The sequence below is a fragment of the Hypanus sabinus genome, chromosome 14 (assembly GCF_030144855.1).
Source record: "Hypanus sabinus isolate sHypSab1 chromosome 14, sHypSab1.hap1, whole genome shotgun sequence".
In the NCBI taxonomy this organism is placed as follows: domain Eukaryota; kingdom Metazoa; phylum Chordata; class Chondrichthyes; order Myliobatiformes; family Dasyatidae; genus Hypanus; species Hypanus sabinus.
In genome coordinates this window covers 95645604-95667944 of record NC_082719.1, presented here as the reverse complement: position 1 = coordinate 95667944, position 22341 = coordinate 95645604, and the positions used below count along the sequence as shown (strand labels likewise).

Sequence of the window (22341 nt, the reverse complement as noted above, 5' to 3'; positions counted from 1 at the left end):
AAGAACTTTACATATTTCAGCCATGTTACAAATCATGGTATGCAAATTTCATTATTATTTTTCTTGTAGTGAAGAACCCAAAAATTGAGCATTGCAGGTTTCTTCAAAGCTGTATCGCCTGTCCATGACCAACTAAAATTGAGACCTAATAACCTTGGGAGTTCTCATCCAGTCCATCCTTCTTGTTCTCATTTCAGGCTTCTTCATCAGACCATTTTACAAGATGATGTTGGGAAAATCGATCACATTGAAAGACATGGAGTCCGTGGTGAGTACCAAAGCAACATACCAGTTACTCCCTAAGAAAATTAGACATCCAAATAAACCTAGAATGTATTACACCACATAATTGCTTGTTAATTTTTGTCTAAATTTATACACTGATATAATTTTAAACCCTGTATCCATGTCACAACAACACCATTAGACACAGGAGTGCACAGGTCATTTGGCCCATTGAGTCTGAACTGCAATTCTATGACGGCTGATTTATTATCCCTCTTAACCCCATTATCCTGCCTTTTCCCTGTAAACTTTTTACACCATTACTAATGAAGAGTTTATCAACCCTTGCTTTAAATATACCCCATGACTTGGCCTCCACAGCTGTCTGTGGCAATGAATTCTACAGATTCACCATCCTCTGGCTAAAGATATTCCTCCTCATCTCTATTCTAATGAGACATTCTCCTACTCTGAAGCTGAGGCATCAAGTCCTAGACTCCCCCACTATTGGAAACATCCTGTCCACGTTCACTCTATCTGGGCCTTTCTGTATTTAATCAGTTTCAATGAGAATCCCTCCCCCCCCCTCCATTCTTCTAAACTCCAGTGAGTACAGGCCCAGAGCCATCAAATACTACTCAGACATTAACCCTTTCATTCCCAAGATTCTCTTACTCCTGATTTTTCTTTCTCTCTCTCTGCTCATTTCTCCTGGTGTTGGATTGCTTCCAGCCATGTGTTGTGCAGTATGTTACCAATAGGTATGTGATAACACGCCAATAAGCTTAATTCCACATCTTTGATGGATAGCCTGGATGGCTTCTGATATTAAAAACTGATTTTTAAGTTTTAGGACATCTGACTGTTTGAAAGTTTATTTTTTTTTAATATTTGAGGTATTTTTAATTAAAAAGTATTGAATTAGATCTAATGGCAGAAGAAATTAATTACTGAGAGTTCTCCAATGCACAATTCATGGAGACTAATCATTTAAGTATATTAAGTTGAACTGTTATTTATAGTTTATAAATATCCAGTATAAATTATTTACAGTCTCTATATCAGTAACTATTTGTGAATGGCCTGCTTTCTGTTGTATTTATTTTCCTTTTTAAGTATTCCTGACTTTTCCTAGCCTACAATATTTTATTTATACTCTTTACTTTGTTTATCTCTGCGTAATTCATTTGTAGATTTGGAGTGACAAGGTAGTGTAGTAGTTAGCACAATGCTTTACAGTAGAGGCGATCCGGGTTCAATTCCCGCTGTTTCCAGAAAACAAGTTTCCACAGCCTTTTTCCCGGGGTGGCAATGGCCAATGCCAGGGAACATACATTTACAGTGATTGAGACCAAAATACCATCGGACATAGACATTCGGCCCATCAATTCTGCTGTATCATTCAATCCTGGCTGGTCTATTTTCCCTCTCAAACTCATTCTCCTGCCTTTTCCCCATATCCTTTGACACCCTTACTAATCAAGAACCTATTAACCTCCATTTTAAATATACCTAATTACTTGGCCTGTACAGCCGTCTGTGATAATGAATTCCATAGATTCACCACTCTCTGACTAAAGACTTCCTCTTCATCTCCTTTATGAAGTGACATCCTTGTACTCAGATCCTCGACCCTCCCACTATTGGAAACATCCTCTACAATGTCCACTCTATGTAGGCCTGTCACTGCTTTCATCAGTTATATGGCATCCCCCAGCTCAAACCTTGAACTGGAATGGTCATTGACACAAATGATGCATTTTACTATGCAAAATATATGTAGCTAGAGTGCCTCAAACTTTTGCACAGTACTGTATTTGTCAACATGGACTGGAGAGTGAGTTTGTAGATCTGACAGGAGCAGTACAGTGCAATACACAAAATTACTACAGTACTGTGCAAAAGGCTTAGGCATCCTAGCTATATATAGGATTTTTCAGCAGTAATAACTATATATGTGACAATTAAAGCTATTCTTAATCTTATTGCATTTAGTTTTTAATCCTATTCTGTTCTGTTCTAGGATGGTGAATATTTCAATTCTTTAAGATGGATTCTTGAGAATGACCCCACAGAGCTGGATCTCAGATTCTGCACAGATGAAGAAAATTTTGGGCAGGTAAGTGGGCATCTAGCCTCCTCTCAGATTTTAAGAATGCAAGATTTCAAGCGAGTCATTATGATGATATTAATAAATCATCAACCTTTTGAAAGCTTCAACAATATCAATTAACCAAATTTGAAATGGGTAAACTTATTTGTTCACAATATATCATCAAATTTTAATGAGTCTGAATGTACGGATGCTTTAGGCAGCTGAATGATGCTGGTCAAAATGAAATCCTGGCATAAATATCAAACTTCAAGCAAAGAAACAAATCCTGATGTGTGCTTAACTCTTTTTCAACATCTGCTGTCTTGGATGTGGGCTTGAGTGACAGGGATGTTTTTAAGTCATATTATTACTTTAAGTTATTTTCAAACATATTCATTATTTTCAGAAGTTTTAATAGACCATGTATCTGAATGTCAGGAATGTTTAAAGGCTGTTAGTATTTAGTATCAGCCTTGACAGCAGACAAGTCCTGAGTCCTGATGAAGGGTCTCAACCGAAACTTTGATTGTTATTCCCCTCCATAGACGCTGCCTGACCTGCTGAGTTCCTCCAGCATTTTGTGTCTGTTGTTCTCAGGTTTGCCTTATGTCAGGAAACCCTCCAGGGAAGTTCTGGAGTGGGTTTATTATTAAAGTTCATAGTAAATTTGTTACCAAAGTACATATTTATCACCACATTCTACCCTGAGAATCATTTGCTTGTGGGCATTCACAGTAGAACAAAGAAGTATAGTAGAATCAATGAAAAATTACATATGTCACATGTTCCAAGATAGAGTGAAAAGCTTGTCTTGCTTAATGTCCATACAGATCACACAGTGCATTGCGGTAGAAAAGTTAAAGCGATGACGATGTAGACTCTCATGTAAAAGCAGCCAAATGAGTGCAGTGCAGGGAAATGATAAAGTACAAGATCATAACAAAGTAGATTGTGAGGCCGAGAGTCCATCTTATCATACAAGCAGCTCACTTCTCTCTGCTGCCAGAAAAACAGTTGCCATCTTGTGCTCCCTGCCGAATTCAAAACATGGTGGGCCAGCAAGATCTGCTCACCACATCCAGCACTGGAGAGCCAGGGATCTGAGGTGGTAGTTCCATGCCAGGTCTCATTGCATAAGCCAGTTAACGGGTTGGGATGTGTAATGGTCTGTGAGAAGTGACCATCAGACCTTAAGATTTAGGAGCAGAAGTAAGCCATTCAGCCCATCAATTCTGCTTCGCCATTCAATCATGGGCTGATCCAATTCTTCCAGTCATCCCCACTCAACTGCTTTCACTCCATACCCTTTGATGCCCTGAAGTGACTTGTCTTGTGAAAAGTTGACCTGGAGTATGATGTAGACCATAAGATACAAGAGCAAAATTAGGCCTTTCAGTCCTTGGAGTCTGCTCCACCATTCCACCATGGCTGATTTATTATCCCTCTCCACCCCCATTCACCTGACTTCTCCCTGTAACCTTTGATCAAGAACCTATCAACCTCCACTTTAAATATACCAAACGACGTGGCCACAGTTCTCTGTGGCAATGAATTTCACAGATTCACCATTCTATGGCTAAAGAAATTCATCCTAATCTCTGTTCTAAAAGGGCTAATTTCTATTCGGAGGCCTAAACTCATCTGCTATTGGAAACATCCATGTTCACTGTATCTAGATCAGGGGTTCCTGAGCTTTTTAATGCCACGGGCCGCTGCTGCGAATCAACAGGTGTGGGGAGGACAGGCTGGGGAATGCCTGATCTACACCTTTTGATATATAACATATAACCATATAACAATTTGGTAGGTTTCAATGAGACCCCCCAGTAACAACATATATTTGATAGTTTAACTGTCTTGCCACATCAGCTGTCTAGGAACAGTTTGCATTTTGAGTGATACACTCCCAGAACATCTGTGCTCATCTTGATGATTGTCAGTCATGAAAATTCCCTAAAAAGGTAGCCTACAGTCATCCTAGAAACCTATCGAATATTGAAAGACTGGAAAGGTTGGTGTGTGGGGGAAAATGTTTCCTATTGTGTGAGAGTCTCTGACCAGAGGGTGCAGTCTCAAAATAAAAGGTCGTCCCTTTACAACAGATATGAGGAAGAATTTCTTTAGCCAGAGGGTGGTGAATCTGTTGAACTCATTGCCACAGACAATTGTGGAGGCTGAGTCATTGGGTATATATATAAAGCGGAGGCTGATAGGATCTTGATTAATAAGGGTGTCCAAGGTTACGAGGTGAAAGGAGGAGAATGGGATTGATGGATTGATAGGAATAAAAAATCCACCATGCTCGAATGGTGGAGCAGACTTGATGGGTTGAATGGCCTAATTCAGCTCCTGTATCTTATGGTCTTATTGTACCCATTCTCTTTACTAGAAATCATCTTGCTGTATGATTACTATTTATAAATATTCATTTCATTAAAAGGAATGAAATGCAATGCATGTTTCGTGAATCTGAATGACACTGATTGTAGTTTTCTGTGTTCTGTTTGAGTACTGTATCATCATCTTGTCAGCCTCTCTGTTGTGCTGCTTCACTCATTTGGCTTGTCCTCCATAGACCTACCAAGTGGATCTGAAACCCAATGGTTCAGACATGGTGGTTACCAATGAAAACAAAAGGGAGTATATCGAGTAAGTGAATGTTTGTTTAATTTAATAGTTTTCTCTCCTCTTGCAGAAATAGTTCCTCTCTACTTAAAGCAACTATTCCTCATGAATGCTTTGAAAATGCCAATCATAAGACCAGTTAACCGTCTAAATTCATTGAAGAGTGTTCCAAAAACCCTCCTCATAATTCTACCTTTTGCATCCAGGTATCAGTTTAATAAACACAATAAGACATAGAAGCAGAATTAGGCTAATCGGTCCAGCGAGTTTGCACCGCCAAACCATCACGGCTGATTTCTTATCCCTCTCAACCCCATTCTCTTGTCTTCTCCTTTGATGATTTTGCTAAAATATAATCTGTCAATCTCCACTTTAAATATACCCAATGATTTGTCCTCCACAGCTATCTTTGGCAATGAATTCCACAGATTCACCACCCTCTGGTTAAAGAAATTCCTCCTTATTTCTGATCTAACGAGACATCCTTATATCATGAGGCATTGCTCTCTCGTTCTAAACTCGCCAATGGTTGGAAACATTCTCTCTACTTCCATTTTATCCTCGTTCATTATCTGCCATGTTATATGACATGGATTATCATGGACTTTCCATGACCATGATTATTCTTGGCAAATTTTTCTACAGAAGTGGTTTGCCATTGCCTTCTTCTGGGCAGCGTCTTTACAAGACGGGTGACCCCAGCCATGATCAAAACTCTTCAGAGATTGTCTACCTGCCATCAGTGACCACATAACCAGGATTTGTGATCTGCACCAGCCGCTCATATGATCATCAACCAAGTGCTCCCGTGGCTTCACGTGACCCTGGTTGGGGGCTATGCAAGTGGTACACCTTGCCCAAAGGTGACTTGCAAGCTAGTGGAGGGAAGGAGCACCTTACACCTCCTTTGGTAGAGACGTAGCTCCACACCACCACCCACCATTCTATCTGGGCATTTTAATATTCAGTAAGCTGGTGCCAAATGTATTGCTTCATAAGCCTTTCCTTTGGTGAGTCCAAGAGGGGGATCTTGATGACTGGGCATCTCAGGATCTCCATTCCTTCCACCCAGGCTCATGATAATGATCATCATCACCATTGTCCTTTAAGACAGATGGATGCCAACAATGACAGTTTCAATGAAATCCCCCCTCATTCTTCTAAACTCCAGCATTTGCAGGCGCAGAGCCATCAAATGCTCCTCGTGATCTCCAAGGCGCAAATGTCCTCTCTCATGTATGTTGCCTTACAGTTGTTCAGAGATTAATAGGTGGTCTAAACAAAGTATTATAGAACTTTCCTCCAAGCTGAAATTCAATTGGTATTTTTTATAATATCCCAGAATAGTCCTTGAAATTTTAATTTCTTGAATACTTCAGCATTTCATCAAACTGCCAGAGTTTAAAACTTTTTATCATTTAGTAAATTTAGTGTTATTATTTTTTGTTCCAAATGGATGACTTACATTTGCCTGTTTAGACAACCCATTTGTCATATTTCTGTCTTTCACTAAATCCATTAAGATCCAGTATATTTGCCTGACACATTATTTTTTAGGATAAAGAGTCACTAAATCTGCCATGTTTTCACCTACCTTTTTTTAAAAATTGGGAATCTTTATCTCTGTTTTGTCAATTACCTTTGTTGATTTTAGTGGATCAGTCCACAAATTTGACTTTTGCTCAGTTGGGATGTCCATTCTTTTCCTCTTCTGTTACATACACAACTTTACCTGCATAATTATACATAGTAATTGTTTCTTTTCGGACTTCTCAATTTGCTCCTTAAGTATAATTACAATTATTTTTGGAAATATAAATTGAAATAAGAAGTCTCTCTGACTTCCACTACAGGTGTGCGCCGCTTAACATCCATTTGCACCACGTCCGATCGCATATACGTCCGTAGTCCCAATCGGAGAACGTGACGTGGTGGACGTAACCAATCTCGTGTATCGTGCGTCTCTTGAGTGTAGTAGCGTTATCTCTCTGTTTAATTTTCTTTCAAAAATATTACCTAAAAGTGCATCATGGCTTCCAAACGCAGCAAAACCACTCCTAGTGATAGCAGTAGCAAGAGGCAAAGTATATAATATGGTGTTTGCACAACGTCCAGTTTCACAGAATGTTTCGTGGACGTTAAGCGACGCATACCTGTATATGCAATATTTGTAGCATACCTAAACTAAATCTACATTTGAAGACTCTGCGAATTGAGTTATTTATTTATCTCAAATTGGTCTTCTCTAAAATTAGAATCTGCATGCCTAATTTTCCCATTGCTGCTCAATGTTTTGAAGTCATAAAATTATGCAATGAAAATTCTGTTTAATGCCATAATTTTGAATATTTGTTATAGTGATATAAGTCTTACCATTTTTGGAAGGATTAATAAAATGACATTAATCACAAAAATGATGAGGCATTTGACCCAGCTGCTTGATCCTTCCATTGCCCAGGTCAGGACCTGGCTGCTCACTGACCATTACCAGATTTTTGTTCCTTCACAATTATCATTATGGTCCCTTGTAAAAGTATTCATCCCCCAACCCTTTGTTCACATAAATGAGCTTTGGAAGCAGTGATTTTGATCAATTTAACTGAGAATTTTTATTTGTGAATTACAATTTGTTTTTTTTCCCCCCACACAAGAGCCAAAAAAACGGAAAATTGTAAAGCACTGGCTGAGGGGCTGTGTTAGATTTACACCACATGTGCCGCTTAGTGTTAAGGCCAAGAAGTTCAACATTAGTATCATTCAATGACAAGACCTTCTCCTACTTCTTTACAGTATCTTTTAAGTGACACTTTGCAAAGTCTTTACGGGCAAGGATGTGCTTTTTATAGTGGTACGTGTGGTGTAAATCTTATACTGGGCATGAGCCAGGTAACATCACCCATACTGTAAAGTATGGTGGAGGTAGCATGCCTGTGGGGGTGCCATTCAGCAGCAGGGTCTGGAAATCTGATCAGAACTGATAGGAAGATGAATGCTGCTAAATACAGAGAGATCCAGGATAAAAATCTGCTAGCCTCTGCAGGAAAGCTTAAATTGGGGGAAAAGTTCATCTTTTAGCAGGACAACAGCCCAAAGCACGCTGCCAGAGCAACCGTACAGTGGTTTCAAATGAAGGAAGTTGATTTTCTTGAGCGGCCCAGTCAAAGTCCCGATCTGAACTCAATCAAACATCTCTGGCAAGACCACAAGAATGCTGTACACCGCCACTCCCCACCTAACCCGGCACAGCTTGAGCAATTTTGCAAGGAGGAATATGCAGATCTTGCTCCACAACATTATACAGAGCTCTCAGAGACTTATCCAAAAAAAAAACTACTGGCTGCAATAGCAGCAAGAGGTGGTTCGACTAAGTATTGAGCAAAGCGGAATGAATACTTTTGAACTGCTGACATTTCAGTTCTTGAACTTTTTTTCATGCTTTACAATTTTCACTGTTTTTATTGGCTCTACTGTGAAAAATGGGGCATGCGATCCACAAATAAAAATTCTCAGTTAAATTGACTAAAAAAAATCTGATTGCACTACTCACTAATGTGAAGAAGGGGTTGGGGGATGAATACGTTGTCGAGGCACTGTAATTATGCTTGGTAGAAAGTTTTGTTGTTGTTGCCCTTAGCCTCTCTTTTAGCAGTTAACGTCTGATAACTTAACATGAAATAATTTTTAAATATAATCTCTTCTTGCTCATTAGAAACATTCATATTGTTGTAAATTATCCCTTATTGTCCTCCCTTTAAATTTGAAAGGAACCATAATATTATCTTTCCTCACAAAATGCTGGAGGAACTCAGCAGATCAGGAGAGGAATAAACAGTTGAAGTTTCAGGCCGAGGCTTTTCAATAGGACTGGAATGGAAGGGGGTAGAAGAGAGAATAAGAAGGTGGGAGGAGGGGTGAGTAGCAGCTGGCAGGTGATAGGTGAGCCCAGTTGAGGATTGAAGGTAGGTGGGGGACAGGAATGAACTGAGCTGGGAGGTGGTAGATGGAAGACATAAACGGCTGAAAAAGAAAGAATCTGACAGAATAAGAGAGTGGATCATGGGAGAAAGTAAAAAAGGCTTCTACCCCTTTTGTAACCATTCCAGATGAAGGGTCTCGCCTGGAACCTCAACTGTTTATTCCTCTCCATAGATGCTGCCTAACCTGCTGAGATCCTCCAGCATAATACGCGTGTTGCCCCAGATTTTCACCATCTGCTGAATCTCTTGTTTTTACCTTTCCTCGTTATTCAGTCTTAATAAATTAAACGTTACGCAGGTTCTGTATTTCATCAAGTATCGTCGTGTATGAATTCAAAACTAAGCAATGAATTACTTCAAGTGATGCTCATGTTTTCAACCTACTGAAACGTTAAAAAGGAAAATGAAGTTATCAAGTGTTCTGATGTTTTGGAATTTTGTTTTGTAGCTTAGTCATCCAGTGGAGGTTTGTTAATCGGGTGCAAAAGCAGATGAATGCCTTCATGGAGGTAACTGATTATTTTTGTCATGTCAAGCTGACTATTCATGTTAAACATTGTTTCCTATGCCTATCACTGCTGTTTTATCAATAATTCTAAAGGCACATATGCAGAAAGGTGCTAGAAAAGGGCCAGCAATATCTTACCCATCCTGCTCATGGACTGCTTATCCCACTCCCAATGGGAGGAGGCTATGCAGCATCCACTCCAGGACCACCAGACTCAAAAACAGTTACCTTCCCCAAGCAGTGAGGCTGATCAACCCACCGACCCACTTAACATAGCCCCCACCACCACGTCAGTCACCCTATGTATAGATACTCCTATGCCTACTGTCACTTTATGGGCATACCATCAATCTAGGATGTATATAGGCTATCTTATGTATTTATATTTATTGTCTTTATTTATTATTATTGTGTTTTATGTTTTTTTTAGTACTGTATCAGATCCAGAATAACAATTTTTTCATTCTCCTTTACATTTGTGTACTGGAAATGACATAAAGCAACCTTGAATCTTGAAGATGTACCCTGCTGAATGGAACATTCAGACCAGTGTTTCTGCTTGTATACTTAATCCAAAAATACAGGTTTCTGCCAGAGTTTTGGTATTAAGTATTACATTTTCCTTTGAATAGATTGTGATGTTTCACTTCTTACAAAATTGGGGTTTAAAGCTCCCTAGTCAAGGAATTAGAGATGGCAGATTAAATACCTATTATTAAATGGACAGAGAAAATATGTAGAGACCACAAGGTGGTGCAGTGTCCCTGTATCAACTAGCTGACATAAATTTAAGATTCAGGATGGTCTAATGTCATTTCCAGTACAAAAGTGTAAAGGAGAATGAAATAATTGTTACTCTGGATCCAATGCAGCACTAAAAACTAAAACAAAAGATAAAGGACGCATTAATAATTTAATGAACACAATAAATATAAATACATAAGATACCTTATATATGTAGATTGAGTGTATGTCTATAAGGGGACTGACAGGAAATAATAACTTGATTTCAGTGATTAATCAGTACTATTCAACAGTGGTTCCTGTCCTGTTAAATTTTGAAGCAAATGCTGCAGATTGTTGTAAATAAGGATCTATATGAAAGCTAGCTAATGTTAGTTGTTCCGGCTCATTTGCAGTAAATTGGTAAATAGGCTTATTATTGTCACGTACAGAAAAAAATTCTTGCCAACTGTTCATGTAATTTATTACTGCAGCGCACTGAGAAAAATATTGTCCATCATATTTCTTTATTTTATTCTTTATTCAATAATACTTTATGTTAACTAAAACAGTAACTCACTTAGAGGGAATTTAGCTTTGGAATGGTTGAATGGTAATTTCCATTTTCAATACATTTTTAGCTGTCTTTAAGGAAGCTAAACAAAAGCAAAGCAAATCTTTACAAGGAATTCAGGTGTTCTTCGGTTGTCTAACTCACATAGTTCTTTAACAAAGCAGCAGTCTACCTTATAGGAATGGAACTGTGTATGGTTAGCATGAAAATCCCATGCATTTTAAAAATGTCATTATGATGAATTCTGGTCTAATTCTGATCTCCTGTTAATCAATAACTGAAATGTACTTTCATTGTTCTTATATGTATATATATCATCTGATACTATGCTCTCTCATTAAAATTTAATTTTCAGGGCTTCACGGAACTCATTCCTATTGACCTAATTAAAATATTTGACGAAAATGAACTAGAGGTTAGTTTTTTACTTTTTATTCTTTCCTGCATAATACTCCAACCCATCCCTCAGCTCTACACAAAAACCGTTTGGAACTTCTAAAGTACACTCACCTGCTAATCAGAATCAGCTTTATTACCACTGACAATTTCCTGGTGGCCAACCATTTTAATATCTATATCCATTCCTCATCCAACATCTCGGTCCATTGAGGGTACTCTCGGGGTGGAGGGGTAACGCCTCATACTCCGTCTGGGTAGCTGCCAACCTGATGCCATGAACATCAGTTTCTTCTTCCAGTGACTTTTCTCCCCCACTCCCCCTTCCCTCCTCTATTCCCCTCTCTGACCTAACCTCTCCTCACCAGCCTCTCCTCACCAGCCTGTCACCTACCCTGCTGCCCCTCCTTCCTCCTTTCTTCTCTCCCATGGTCCGTTCTCCTCTCCTGTCAGATTCTTTCTTAACCAGCCCTTTACCTTTCCCACTCATCTGGCCTCACCAATCACCTTCTAGTTAGTCCTCCCTCACCTCCCCCTACTTCGTTATTCTGGCATCTTTTCCCTCCCTTTCCAGTCCTGAAGAAGGGTTTTGGTCTGAAATGTCAACTGTTTACTGATTTCTGTACATCCTGCCTGACCTCCAGTATTTTACGTGTGTTTGTCATGAGATTTGTTTTTCTGTGGCAGCAAAACAGTGCAATACATAAAGGGACTATAAATTACAATAAGAAATATTTTTTAAATTAAGTAGTACACAAAGAGAGCAGAAATAGTGAGGGAGTGTTCATCTGTTGGTCTATTATCCATCCAGAAGTCTAATGATGGAGGGGAAGAAGTGCTGAGTGTGTGTTTTCAGGCTCCTGTACCTCCTCCCTGATGGTAGCAATGAGAGGAAGTCATGTCCTGGGTGATGGGGATCCTTAATGATGGATGTCACATTTTTGTCCTCGATGCTGGGCAGGCCAGTGCTCGTGATGAAGCTGCGACTCTTTCCGATCCTGTGCCATGACCCCTTCACACCAGACGGTGATGCGACCAGTCAGAACACCCTCCACAGTATATCTGTGCAAATTTCCTAGAATCATTAGTGACATACCAATTCTAGAGTTGCTGTTTGCACACAAAGCATTTACATCATCCAATACCCCAAATGAAGCACAGGCCCATGTTTTGGATTTTTTAAAAATTATATAAATTCATGTTGTGGTTTGTTATGTCCATTTTTTCATCTGGACCTTCTCTAAATTTGCAGACATTTTTTGTGGTTGAGTTCACAGCAGTCATTTAATATTAGCTCTGAAGATAACTGAGCTAGTATTAAACTCGTCAGCAGTTGTCAGTAGCTTATCTAGCAGATGGAAAACTCTGTTCTCATACCTCCACTGCCTTGCGGCTATACTCACTGATGGGGAAGGCTTCAGCAGTAAACCACGAGGGAAAAACCTGGATCTAGATTCCCTAAGGCAGTCTGAGTTCAATGCTGACGGGCAACTCCTGCGACGCTGCTGGTACCAAACTGTATCAGTCTCTGCCATTCCTTTGGATTCATCAGCTATGCAGAGATGGGAACCTGGTGGATGAGCAACAGGTCGTACTGCCCAGGCTTGTGTATCATGTACACTGCTCGGATGCAACATCCATGGTCAACCTTGACCTGTGGAGGGCCTCAAGAAAATAACACTCAGCTTGTAGCTGGGCTGTCTTCAAATTAAACATCTCCATTGTAAATAACAAGGTTCACAAGACAGAAAAAGACCATTTACTCAACTGAGTCCCAATGAAGGGTCTCAGACTAGAACTAGATGTTAAGGGTGAAAGGTGAAATATTTAAGGGAAACCTGAGGGGGAACTTCTTCACTCAGAGTGTGGTGAGGATGTGGAATGAGCTGCCAGCAGAAGTGGTGGATGTGAGTTCAATTTCAACATATAAGAGAAGTTTAGGTAGATAGATGGCTGTGAGGGGTATGGTGGGCTATGGTTGATGGTACTATGCAGAATACCAGTTCGGCATGAACTAGATGGGCTGAAGGGTTTATCTCTGTGCTGTGGTGCTTTGTGACTTTATGATTACCACTTACTTTCCTACAAGTGACTAGTTTCTTAAGTGATAAGTAATAAATCTTTAAATTGTGTTCAGTTGTGACAGTGGTAATATTAGGATTCCTGATGACTTTTTAATCTCAGTAAGAAGCAGGGATGATAGAAGAGCCTTGTTAACCGATAACAATAATACCGCTTTCACAGAAGTACCTCTAAATATTTTTCGTTCGTTAGGTGCCGAGTCGAATGATGTAGGTGATCATGGTCTTTCCATGATCATGATTGTTCTTGGCAAACTTTTCTACGGAAGTAGTTCTCCATTGTCTTCTTCTGGGCCGTGTCTTTACAAGTCAGGTGACCCCAGCCATTATCAATACTCTTCAGAGATTGTCTGCCTGGCGTCAGTGGTCGCATAACCAGCACTTGTGATATGCACCAACTGCTCATACAACCATCCACCACCTGCTCCCATGGTTTCATGTGACTTTGATCAGGGGAACTAAGCAGGTGCTACACCTTGCCCAAGAGTGACCTGCAGGCTAGCAGAAGGAAGGGATGCTTTACACCTTCTTTGGTAAAGAGATATATCCACCCAACCACTGAATATATTGGAGCAAAGGTTAGAGAAAACTGTTAGAACTGTTAGAGAAAGTCAGTGGGTCAAACAGAATCTGCTAAGGAGTGGTCAGTATTTCACGTCGTGACCCTGCACCCATCCAGAAACATCAGCCATTCTTTGTCTCCACAGCTCCTGCTTGATCCACTGAGATTTTCCAGAAATTAGTTCCATATTCCAGCATCTACAGTTTCATGTGTTTCTCCATCAGATCTCTGAATGGACAATGTTCCAACTCACGAACACTACCTCACTAATTTTTGCTCTCTTATTGCACACTATTGATTTAATTGTTATATAATAAATAAAATGTTTTCCTTGATTTACATTTATTTATATATTTTTATGATTTTGTGTGTGTATGTGTATATATATGTGTATATATATGTATATATATGTATATATATATATATGTATATATATATGTACATATATATATAGAGAGAGAGAGAGAGAGCGTGCGCATGCTCGAGTGCCTTAGACTTTTGCACAGTACTGTAGTGATATTGTGTATTGCACTGTACTGCTGTTACAAAATAAACAACTTTCATGGCAGATGTGAGTGATGATAAACCTGATTTTGATATGGGTCTCTATTGTGGACTGAGAGTGAGAAGAGGGCAGGGAGAGGGGAATCATTTTGGGGAGAGGGGAGGGTGTGGGAAGCACCAGAGAGACATTCTGTAATGATCAATAAACCAATTGTTTGGAATCAAGTGACCTTGCCTGGTGTCTCAGGGGGCTGGGTGTATCTGCAACGGCACCAACCCCTGTCCCCGGCACTCCTCTGCCCCCTGTGCCACACCCCTTCTGCGGCGCTCCACCTCACTATTCCCAACATCCTTTGCTCCCACCAGATTTACAAACTTCCCAACACGTTGACAAATATAGTGCTGTGCCAAAGTCTTCGGCATCCTAGCTATATAGATCTGCCTAAGACTTTTGTATATTTTATATATATAAAATACATACAGTATATTTAGTAGGTTTCAACAGGTGCATTTAATGTCAGAGAAATGTATACAATATAGATCCGGAAATTCTTTTTCTTTGCAAACATCGACAAAAACAGAGGAGTGCCCCAAAGAATGAATGACAGTTTAATGTTAGAACCCCAAAGCCCCCCCCAGCTCCCTCTTCCCACGCATAAGCAACAGCAAGGCAACGAACCCCCCACCCACAAAAAAGCATCAGCACTTCCACTGAGCACTCAAGCATGCAGCAAAGCATCAATAAAGCCACAAACCTGCAGTTACCTAAAAACTATTCATTCACCCAATAATTCAACATACCACAGGCTCTCTGTCCCCCTTATAAGGGAAAAAGAGGTGTCCCCATTTCACAGCGAGAGGGGAGGCAAAACAAACAACTCGCTGATTTACGATGTTAAAAGTCTGTTGTGTCTCTTTCTCTGAGCTCTGTGCCCGGAGAGTCGGCCCAAAAAGGGACAGCTCTCTGGATGCACAACCCCCGGCAGCTAACCCGCTGCTGCCAATGACCCATGTTCTCCTGTGACACTTCAGTCGGGATCACTAGCCTAGAATCAGCACATACCCAAAGCCACGTAATCCCGGAACCCTGAAGGCGCACTCATCTTCCAGGCCGCGCATCCTCGGGATATCAAAAAGCAGCTGGTCCTGAGGCCCAGAGAGCGGGTCCCATTCCTGCAAAGAACCAAAGTCAGACTGTAACTCCAGGTCAGGGTCTTCAGAACCTTGACAAGGTAAAAAAGAGATAGCAAAGATAGAAATAGAGCTGTTTCCAAAGACGTAAGGAAAGGAGTCACCGTTTAGCATCATCTTAACTTCACACCCCTTTCTGAGAGTGGATTATTCTGTACTATTATTGTAATTTATAGTTTTCTATGTATTGCAATGTACAGGCTGCTGCAAATCAGCAAATTTCACGATGTATGGCAGTGATATTAAACCTGATTCTCTTTCAGATTCTGCTTCCAGCCTGCTTATTTCTGTAGAAACACTGACAGCTTGTGTATGGTTTCTTGTAGCTGCTGATGTGCGGCCTTGGAGATGTAGATGTCAACGACTGGCGGCAGCACACCGTCTACAAAAACAACTACTGTACTAACCACCCCGTTATTCAGTGGTACTGGAAGGTAATGCAGAATCAGTACACATTAAGAGCAATTATATTACTCCTTGCTTAAATCTTTAATATTTCTGTAACATACAGATTTCCCTTTCAGATTACTCTTTCACATGGACAATGAAATAAGTAACAACAGGCACAATCATTTGCCCCTCTTGTCTGCTCCACTATTCGATACGATCATAACTGACTTTTCATCTCAGCATCACTTCCCTTCACTCTGTCATAGCCTTGATACCTTTAATATCTTGCTTTGTTTGCACCAATCCAACAAGAAGAGCTTGCTTGGAATTATACTATTGCATGTGGAGTTTTAATCAGTAGACAACAGGCTAACATGGGTGTCCTTACTGAACCATTGCTCGAGAGAATATGGTAGAACCAGGGAGATGTTGTCCACATTAGGCCTGTTTGGGTTGTAGGCAAATTACACTGAATCAAGATTGTCTGGGAGTCTGGATGACCATCCTCTCAAAGCTCTCAATACAGTTTATATAACCATAAAACCATATAACAATCACAGCACGGAAACAGGCCATCTCGGCCCTCCTAGTCCGTGCCGAACTCTTAATCTCACCTAGTCCCACCTACCCGCACTCAGCCCATGACCCTCCACTCCTTTCCTGTCCATATACCTATCCAATTTTACCTTAAATGACACAACTGAACTGGCCTCTACTACTTCTACAGGAAGCTATCACTCTCTGAGTAAAGAAATACCCCCTCATGTTTCCCTTAAACTTTTGCCCCCTAACTCTCAAATCATGTCCTCTCGTTTGAATCTCCCCTACTCTCAATGGAAACAGCCTATTCACATCAACTCTATCTATCCCTCTCAAAATTTTAAATACCTTGATCAAATCCCCCCTCAACCTTCTACGCTCCAATGAATAGAGACCTAACTTGTTCAACCTTTCTCTGTAACTTAAGTGCTGAAACCCAGGTAACATCCTAGTAAATTGTCTCTGCACTCTCTCTAATTTATTGATATCTTTCCTATAATTCAGTGACCCGAACTGTACACAATATTCCAAATTTGACCTTACTAATGCCTTGTACAATTTTAACATTACATTTATGTCTGGTGTTCCTTCTGCTTTTCGAGTCTAGCTGTAAGAGTTATAATTATTCCTAAGGATCAGATACTTAGAACTGAGATTGAGTCCTAATGAAGGGTCTTGACCCAAAACATCAACTGTTTACTCTTTTCCATAGATACTGCCTGGCCGGCTGAGTTCCTCCAGTACTTTGTATGTGTTGCTTGGAAATCCAGCATCTGCAGATTTTCTCGTGTTTGAAAATATCTTCTAGTTTATTTACCAACCAGGTTTTTTCATGTCTGATTCCCAATCGATCACGTCTTAGGGGTTAATCATTCCCGCAACTTTGTTTGACGTCATGAAGTCCAGAAACAAATGTGACTTTTCTGAGTCAGGAAGGCAACAGGTTACCATGACCTTAAATAAGTAAAATGTTCGAAATGTCACTAGTCCAATCTGTTCTGCATGTGCCAGTTGCATCTGGTCATGATGTAGTAAGACTAATGGATTTCTTCTCTAAATCCTAGTGCATTTTGAAATAATTTCCATTTGTTAAAATCGCTTTTATGGTTTGCATGAGTATAAATGCAAATTTAATAAAAGTTCTGTGTGTAGAATCTAATTGAGACATAGTAAAAGCATTTTATGGTATTAATAGTAACAAATCACAGTTGAAGCTAAATATGTCATTTTTATTCTGTTTCTCATTTATTACTTGGAAATATAATATGATTGTGTAGAATTCTGGGTGGTGGGGTGGACGTACATCTCTACCAAAGGAGGTGTAAGGCACTTCTTCCCTCTGCTAGCCTGCAGGTCACCGTTGGGCAAGGGGTAGCACCTGCTTAGTCCCCCGATCAGAGTTGCGTGAAGCCATGGGAGCAGGTGGTGGATGGTCGTATGAGCAGCCGGTGCAGATCACAAGTCCTGGTTATATGACCACTGATGACAGGAGACAATCTCTGAAGGATTTTGATAATGGCTAGGGTCACCCATTGTGTAAAGACAATGCTCAAGAAGAAGGCAATGGCAAACCACTTCTGTTTAAAACAAAATTGCCAAGCACAATCATGGTCATGGAGTGACCGTGATCGCCCACGTCATACGACAAAGAACATATAAGAAAGAAAGATAGAATGGAAGTGGAGAGGATGGTTCCAACAATGGGAGAGCCTGAACCAGAGGGCAAAACCTCAGAATGGAAAGACGTCCCTTTAGAACAGAGATAAGGAGAATTTTGCCAAAAACAATCATGGTCTTTGATCGCCCATATCATGCAAATTGGCACATAATGATGATGATGTGTAGAATCACTTAGAATATCCTAAGTATTCCAAGAACTCGGTAGAAACTATTCCTAGGTTCAATGGAAACAAAATTTCACACAGACATGCTTTAGTATCTATTGTTATGTCTGGTCCAGATGCTAATAACTTGCAAGCTAAATGGGATATAGTTTATAAGGGAGGAATAATCCTACAGTTCTCTGCAAAGAACAGAACATAATGCAAATGTATTGGGGTAAATTAAGTGTACATGCTTAAGATGGAACTAAAATTAGTTCACTAAAACTAAAACAGTTCTGGTCTCCTTACCATGAAAAGGATCTCACTCAAAACGCTGGAGGAACTCAGCAGGTCTGAGTTCTCTCATTTACTCTGACTCTGCATCTGCTCTCTGGATGAGCCTTTTTTCCCTGCAAAAAAAGGGACTTCCCTTCCTCCACCATCAAAGCTGCCCTCATCCCATCCTCCCACCACCCCGCCAGGGTTAGGGTTCCACTTGTCCTCACCTAGCACCCCACCGGCCTCCGCATCAGTAACTTCCACCATCTCCAACATGATCCCACCACCAAGCACATCTTTCCCTCTCCCCACTTTCTGCTTTCTGCAGGATCGCTCCCAATGCAACTCCTTTGTCCATTCATCCCTCCCCACTGATCTCCCTCCTGACACCTAAACTTGCAAGCAGAACAAGTGCTACACCTGCCCTGCATCTCCTCCTTCACTACCATTCAGGCCCTAAACAGTGCTTCCAGGTGAGGCAACACTTTACCTGTGAGTCTGCTGGGGTCATCTACTGTGACCAGCGCTCGTGGTGTGGCTTTCTGTCTATTGGTGAGACCCGACGTAGATTGGGAGACCGCTTCACCGAGCATGTAATGCTCCATCCACCAGAAAATGTGGGATCTCCCAGTGGCCACCCATTTTAATTCCGCTTCCCATTCCCTTTCCAATATGTCAGTCCATGGCCTCCTCTAGAGTTGTGATGAGGCCACACTCAGGTTGGAGGAGCAACACCTCATATTCCATCTGGATAGCATTCAACCTGATGACGTGAACATCACTTTCTCAAACCTCCAGTAATGCATTACCCCCCCCCTTGCCCTTTCACCATTCTCCATTCCCTTTTCCCCCCTCACCTAATCTCCTTATTTGCCCATCACCTCTCTCTGGTGCTGCTCCCCTTTTCTGTCTGTGTGGCCTTCTGTCCTCTCCTATCAGGTCCTATCAGATTCCCCCTTCTCCGGCCCTGTATCTTTCACCAATCAACTTCTCAGCTCTTTACTTCATCCCTCCTTCCTCCCGGTTTGACTTATCACCTCGTGTTTTCATTCCAACCGCCCCCCCCCCCCCCATCCCCATCTTCTAAATCTGACTCATCATCTTTTCTCTTCAGTCCTGATGAAGGGTCTCAGCCTGACTGTACTCTGTTCCATAGATGCTGCCTGGCCTGCTGAGGTTCTCCTGCATCTTGTGTGTGATCTGCTGTCTGTCAAATTCCTTCTGCTATTACTGCAGAATTTCATCATTTTTTAATAATAAAACAAACTGCATTTAGTCCCAAGAGAGTCTGCAGATACTGGAAATCCAGAGTCACACAGGCAAAATGCTAAAGGAACTCTGTAAGTCAGGTAGTATCTATGGAAAAGAATAAACAATGACGTTTCAAGCCAAGACCTTTCATCAGGAGGCCCGCTCAGTTCCTACAGCATTCTGTGTATGTTAACCTCATTGGGCCTAGTTTGTGTGGAACCCATTACTACTTATATTTAAAAAGAATTACTATATCGCTTTTAAATTTTCTTCAAAAAGAGTTAAATAAAGGTGACTGGAGGCAGCTTTCTACCAGGAATTATTTAGTTTTGACTTGTGTTGCAAAATTGTTAGTCTGGCATTCACAATTTGGAGATCATCCTATCAAGACCAGACTGTATCTGAACAGACTGCAGTATTTACCTAAGCTTCAGGGTTCAGTGAGCTGAGTTGTGTAATGTTAACTGCTACTGACTGACTCAACATTTTTCTGTTAAAGACATTTTATTGACAGTATTAAATTACATTTGTCTAGTAGCTACATTCCTGTGCTTCCTGCTTCTTGAATGAACTGGCTGGTTTAATGTTCTGGCTTATCAAACATACTTAAATGAAATATTCATTCCTGAATACTCAGAACTTTATTCTAACTGTTTTAACTCCTTTGAAAATCATCAGTTTGCTTTCCTACTCACATCAATGATCAGCGTTATTTTGAAAACATGGACTGCTTTTGAGTACCCTTTTAGGTTTTACCTGCAATACAATTTTTCGTAGATTATACATAAAAATGCCAGTACAAGAACGTTTTCTTGTATAGTTGGTAACTAGAGTTACCTTGGAAATGAACTATTGCATTGGGAAATTAGTGTTGGAAACGTATATTACAATGTATTGTTAGACCATTAGACATGGGAGCAGAATTAGGCCATCTGGCCCATCGACTCTGCTCTGCCATTCAATCATGGTAGATCCTTTTTTTCTATCTCCTCCTCAAACCCAGTTCCCGGACTTCTTCCCATAACCTTTTTTAACTTGGTTTCAGAATGCATGCCTCACTACAGTTTTGTATGAAATTTTAGATTCCTTGTAATTAGGTCTGAACAGATTGTAACTTTTAATTTAGTTATGGTAAAGCATAGTGCTTAGCAATCTCAAAACTCCAATGGAGCAGACTTGATAGAGCGAATGGCCTAATTCTACTTCCATGTCTTGTGTCTTACAGTGTAATTGCTTAAATTGAATGCTTAGAATTGTTCCGGGATGCATCCTTGGTCAATTTGGAGTTGAAAAGTTTTTTTCCAAGGAACCATAAGTTTTTTCCATTTCATAAGGTTTTTTTTTCTATATATTAGAGATAATTTTTTTTAATATAAGGTTCTGTGCTATGAAGCTTTAGCTTATGTTTTGTGAGCCCCTTATTGTGGGGAATGTATGTGCGTGTGTTGGCAACATTGTGTTTAAAAACAACTGATTGTGATTAGATAGGCCTTGTGTTTACATTACCCTTTGATCACTGGTTCACTTGTCAGGCCTTACCAAAGGCCTGACATCACTTAATGTCACTGACTCGAACAGAAGATATACTGTATCTAACTTCAAGCCAGCTACCTTGTGTTGTACACAAATATCTAAGGAAAATAGTGGCTCTTCATAGCCCTGTTGCAGTTGAAAATTCAGAATCAGAATCAGGTTTATTATCACCGGCATGTGATGTGAAATTTGTTAATTTAGCAGCAGCAGTTCAATGCAATACATAATCTAGCAGAGAAAAAAATAATTAATAAAATAATAATAATAATAAATAAACAAGGAAAACAATTACATATGTAGAATAGATTTAAAAGCATGTGCAAAAACAGAAATACTGTATATTAATAAAAAGTGAGGCAGTGTCCAAAGCTTCAATGTCCATTTGGGGATCAGATGGCAGAGGGAAAGAAGCTGAAACGCTGAGTGTGTGCATTCAGGCTTCTATCTCCTTCCTGACTGTTAGTGAGAAGAGGGCATGCCCTGGGTGCTGGAGGTCCTTAGCAAACAACACTGAGATTCATTTTCTTGTGGGCATACTCAGTTAATCCAGTAACCATAATAGAATCAATGGAAGATCACACCCAACAAGGGACAATCAGAGTGCAAAAGACAACAAACTGTAAAATAAACAAGAATGAAAAATAATAATAAACTGACACAACTGTATTTCTATGTTATATTAACTATCCTGTTGTACATAATATTATAAATTGCAGGGAATTGCACATTTAGTCAGAGACGTAACAAAGATTTTTACTCCTGATGTATATGAAGGATGTAAGTAATAAAGTCAATTCAATTCAAATAAATAAGTGATTAAATATCAAGAACATGAGATGAAGAGTCCTTGAAAGTGAGTCTATAGGTTGTGTACATTTTAGTGATGGGGCAAGTGAAGTTATCCCCTTTGGTTCAAGAGCCTGATGGTTGAAGAGTAATAACTTTTCCGGACCCTGGTGGTGTGAGTCCTGTGGCTCCTGTACCTTCTTCCTGATGACAGCAGTGAGAAGACAGCATGACCTGGGTGGTGAGCGTCCTTGATGATGGATGCTGCTTTCCTGTGA

General features: G+C 40.2%; 1 protein-coding gene across 10 annotated transcripts in view; it reads left to right on the top strand.

Annotated features, from left to right (window-relative positions):
* nedd4l (NEDD4 like E3 ubiquitin protein ligase) overlaps nt 1-22341 on the top strand; it is a 423982-nt gene that overhangs the window by 389148 nt on the left and 12493 nt on the right. For all 10 annotated transcript variants that reach the window (XM_059989671.1, XM_059989670.1, XM_059989668.1 and 7 more), the window contains 6 exons: nt 198-268; nt 2249-2344; nt 4896-4969; nt 9371-9431; nt 11083-11142; nt 15788-15895. In XM_059989671.1, coding sequence (XP_059845654.1) covers nt 198-268; nt 2249-2344; nt 4896-4969; nt 9371-9431; nt 11083-11142; nt 15788-15895 — 470 coding nt within the window. The remainder of the gene's footprint in view (nt 1-197; nt 269-2248; nt 2345-4895; nt 4970-9370; nt 9432-11082; nt 11143-15787; nt 15896-22341) is intronic.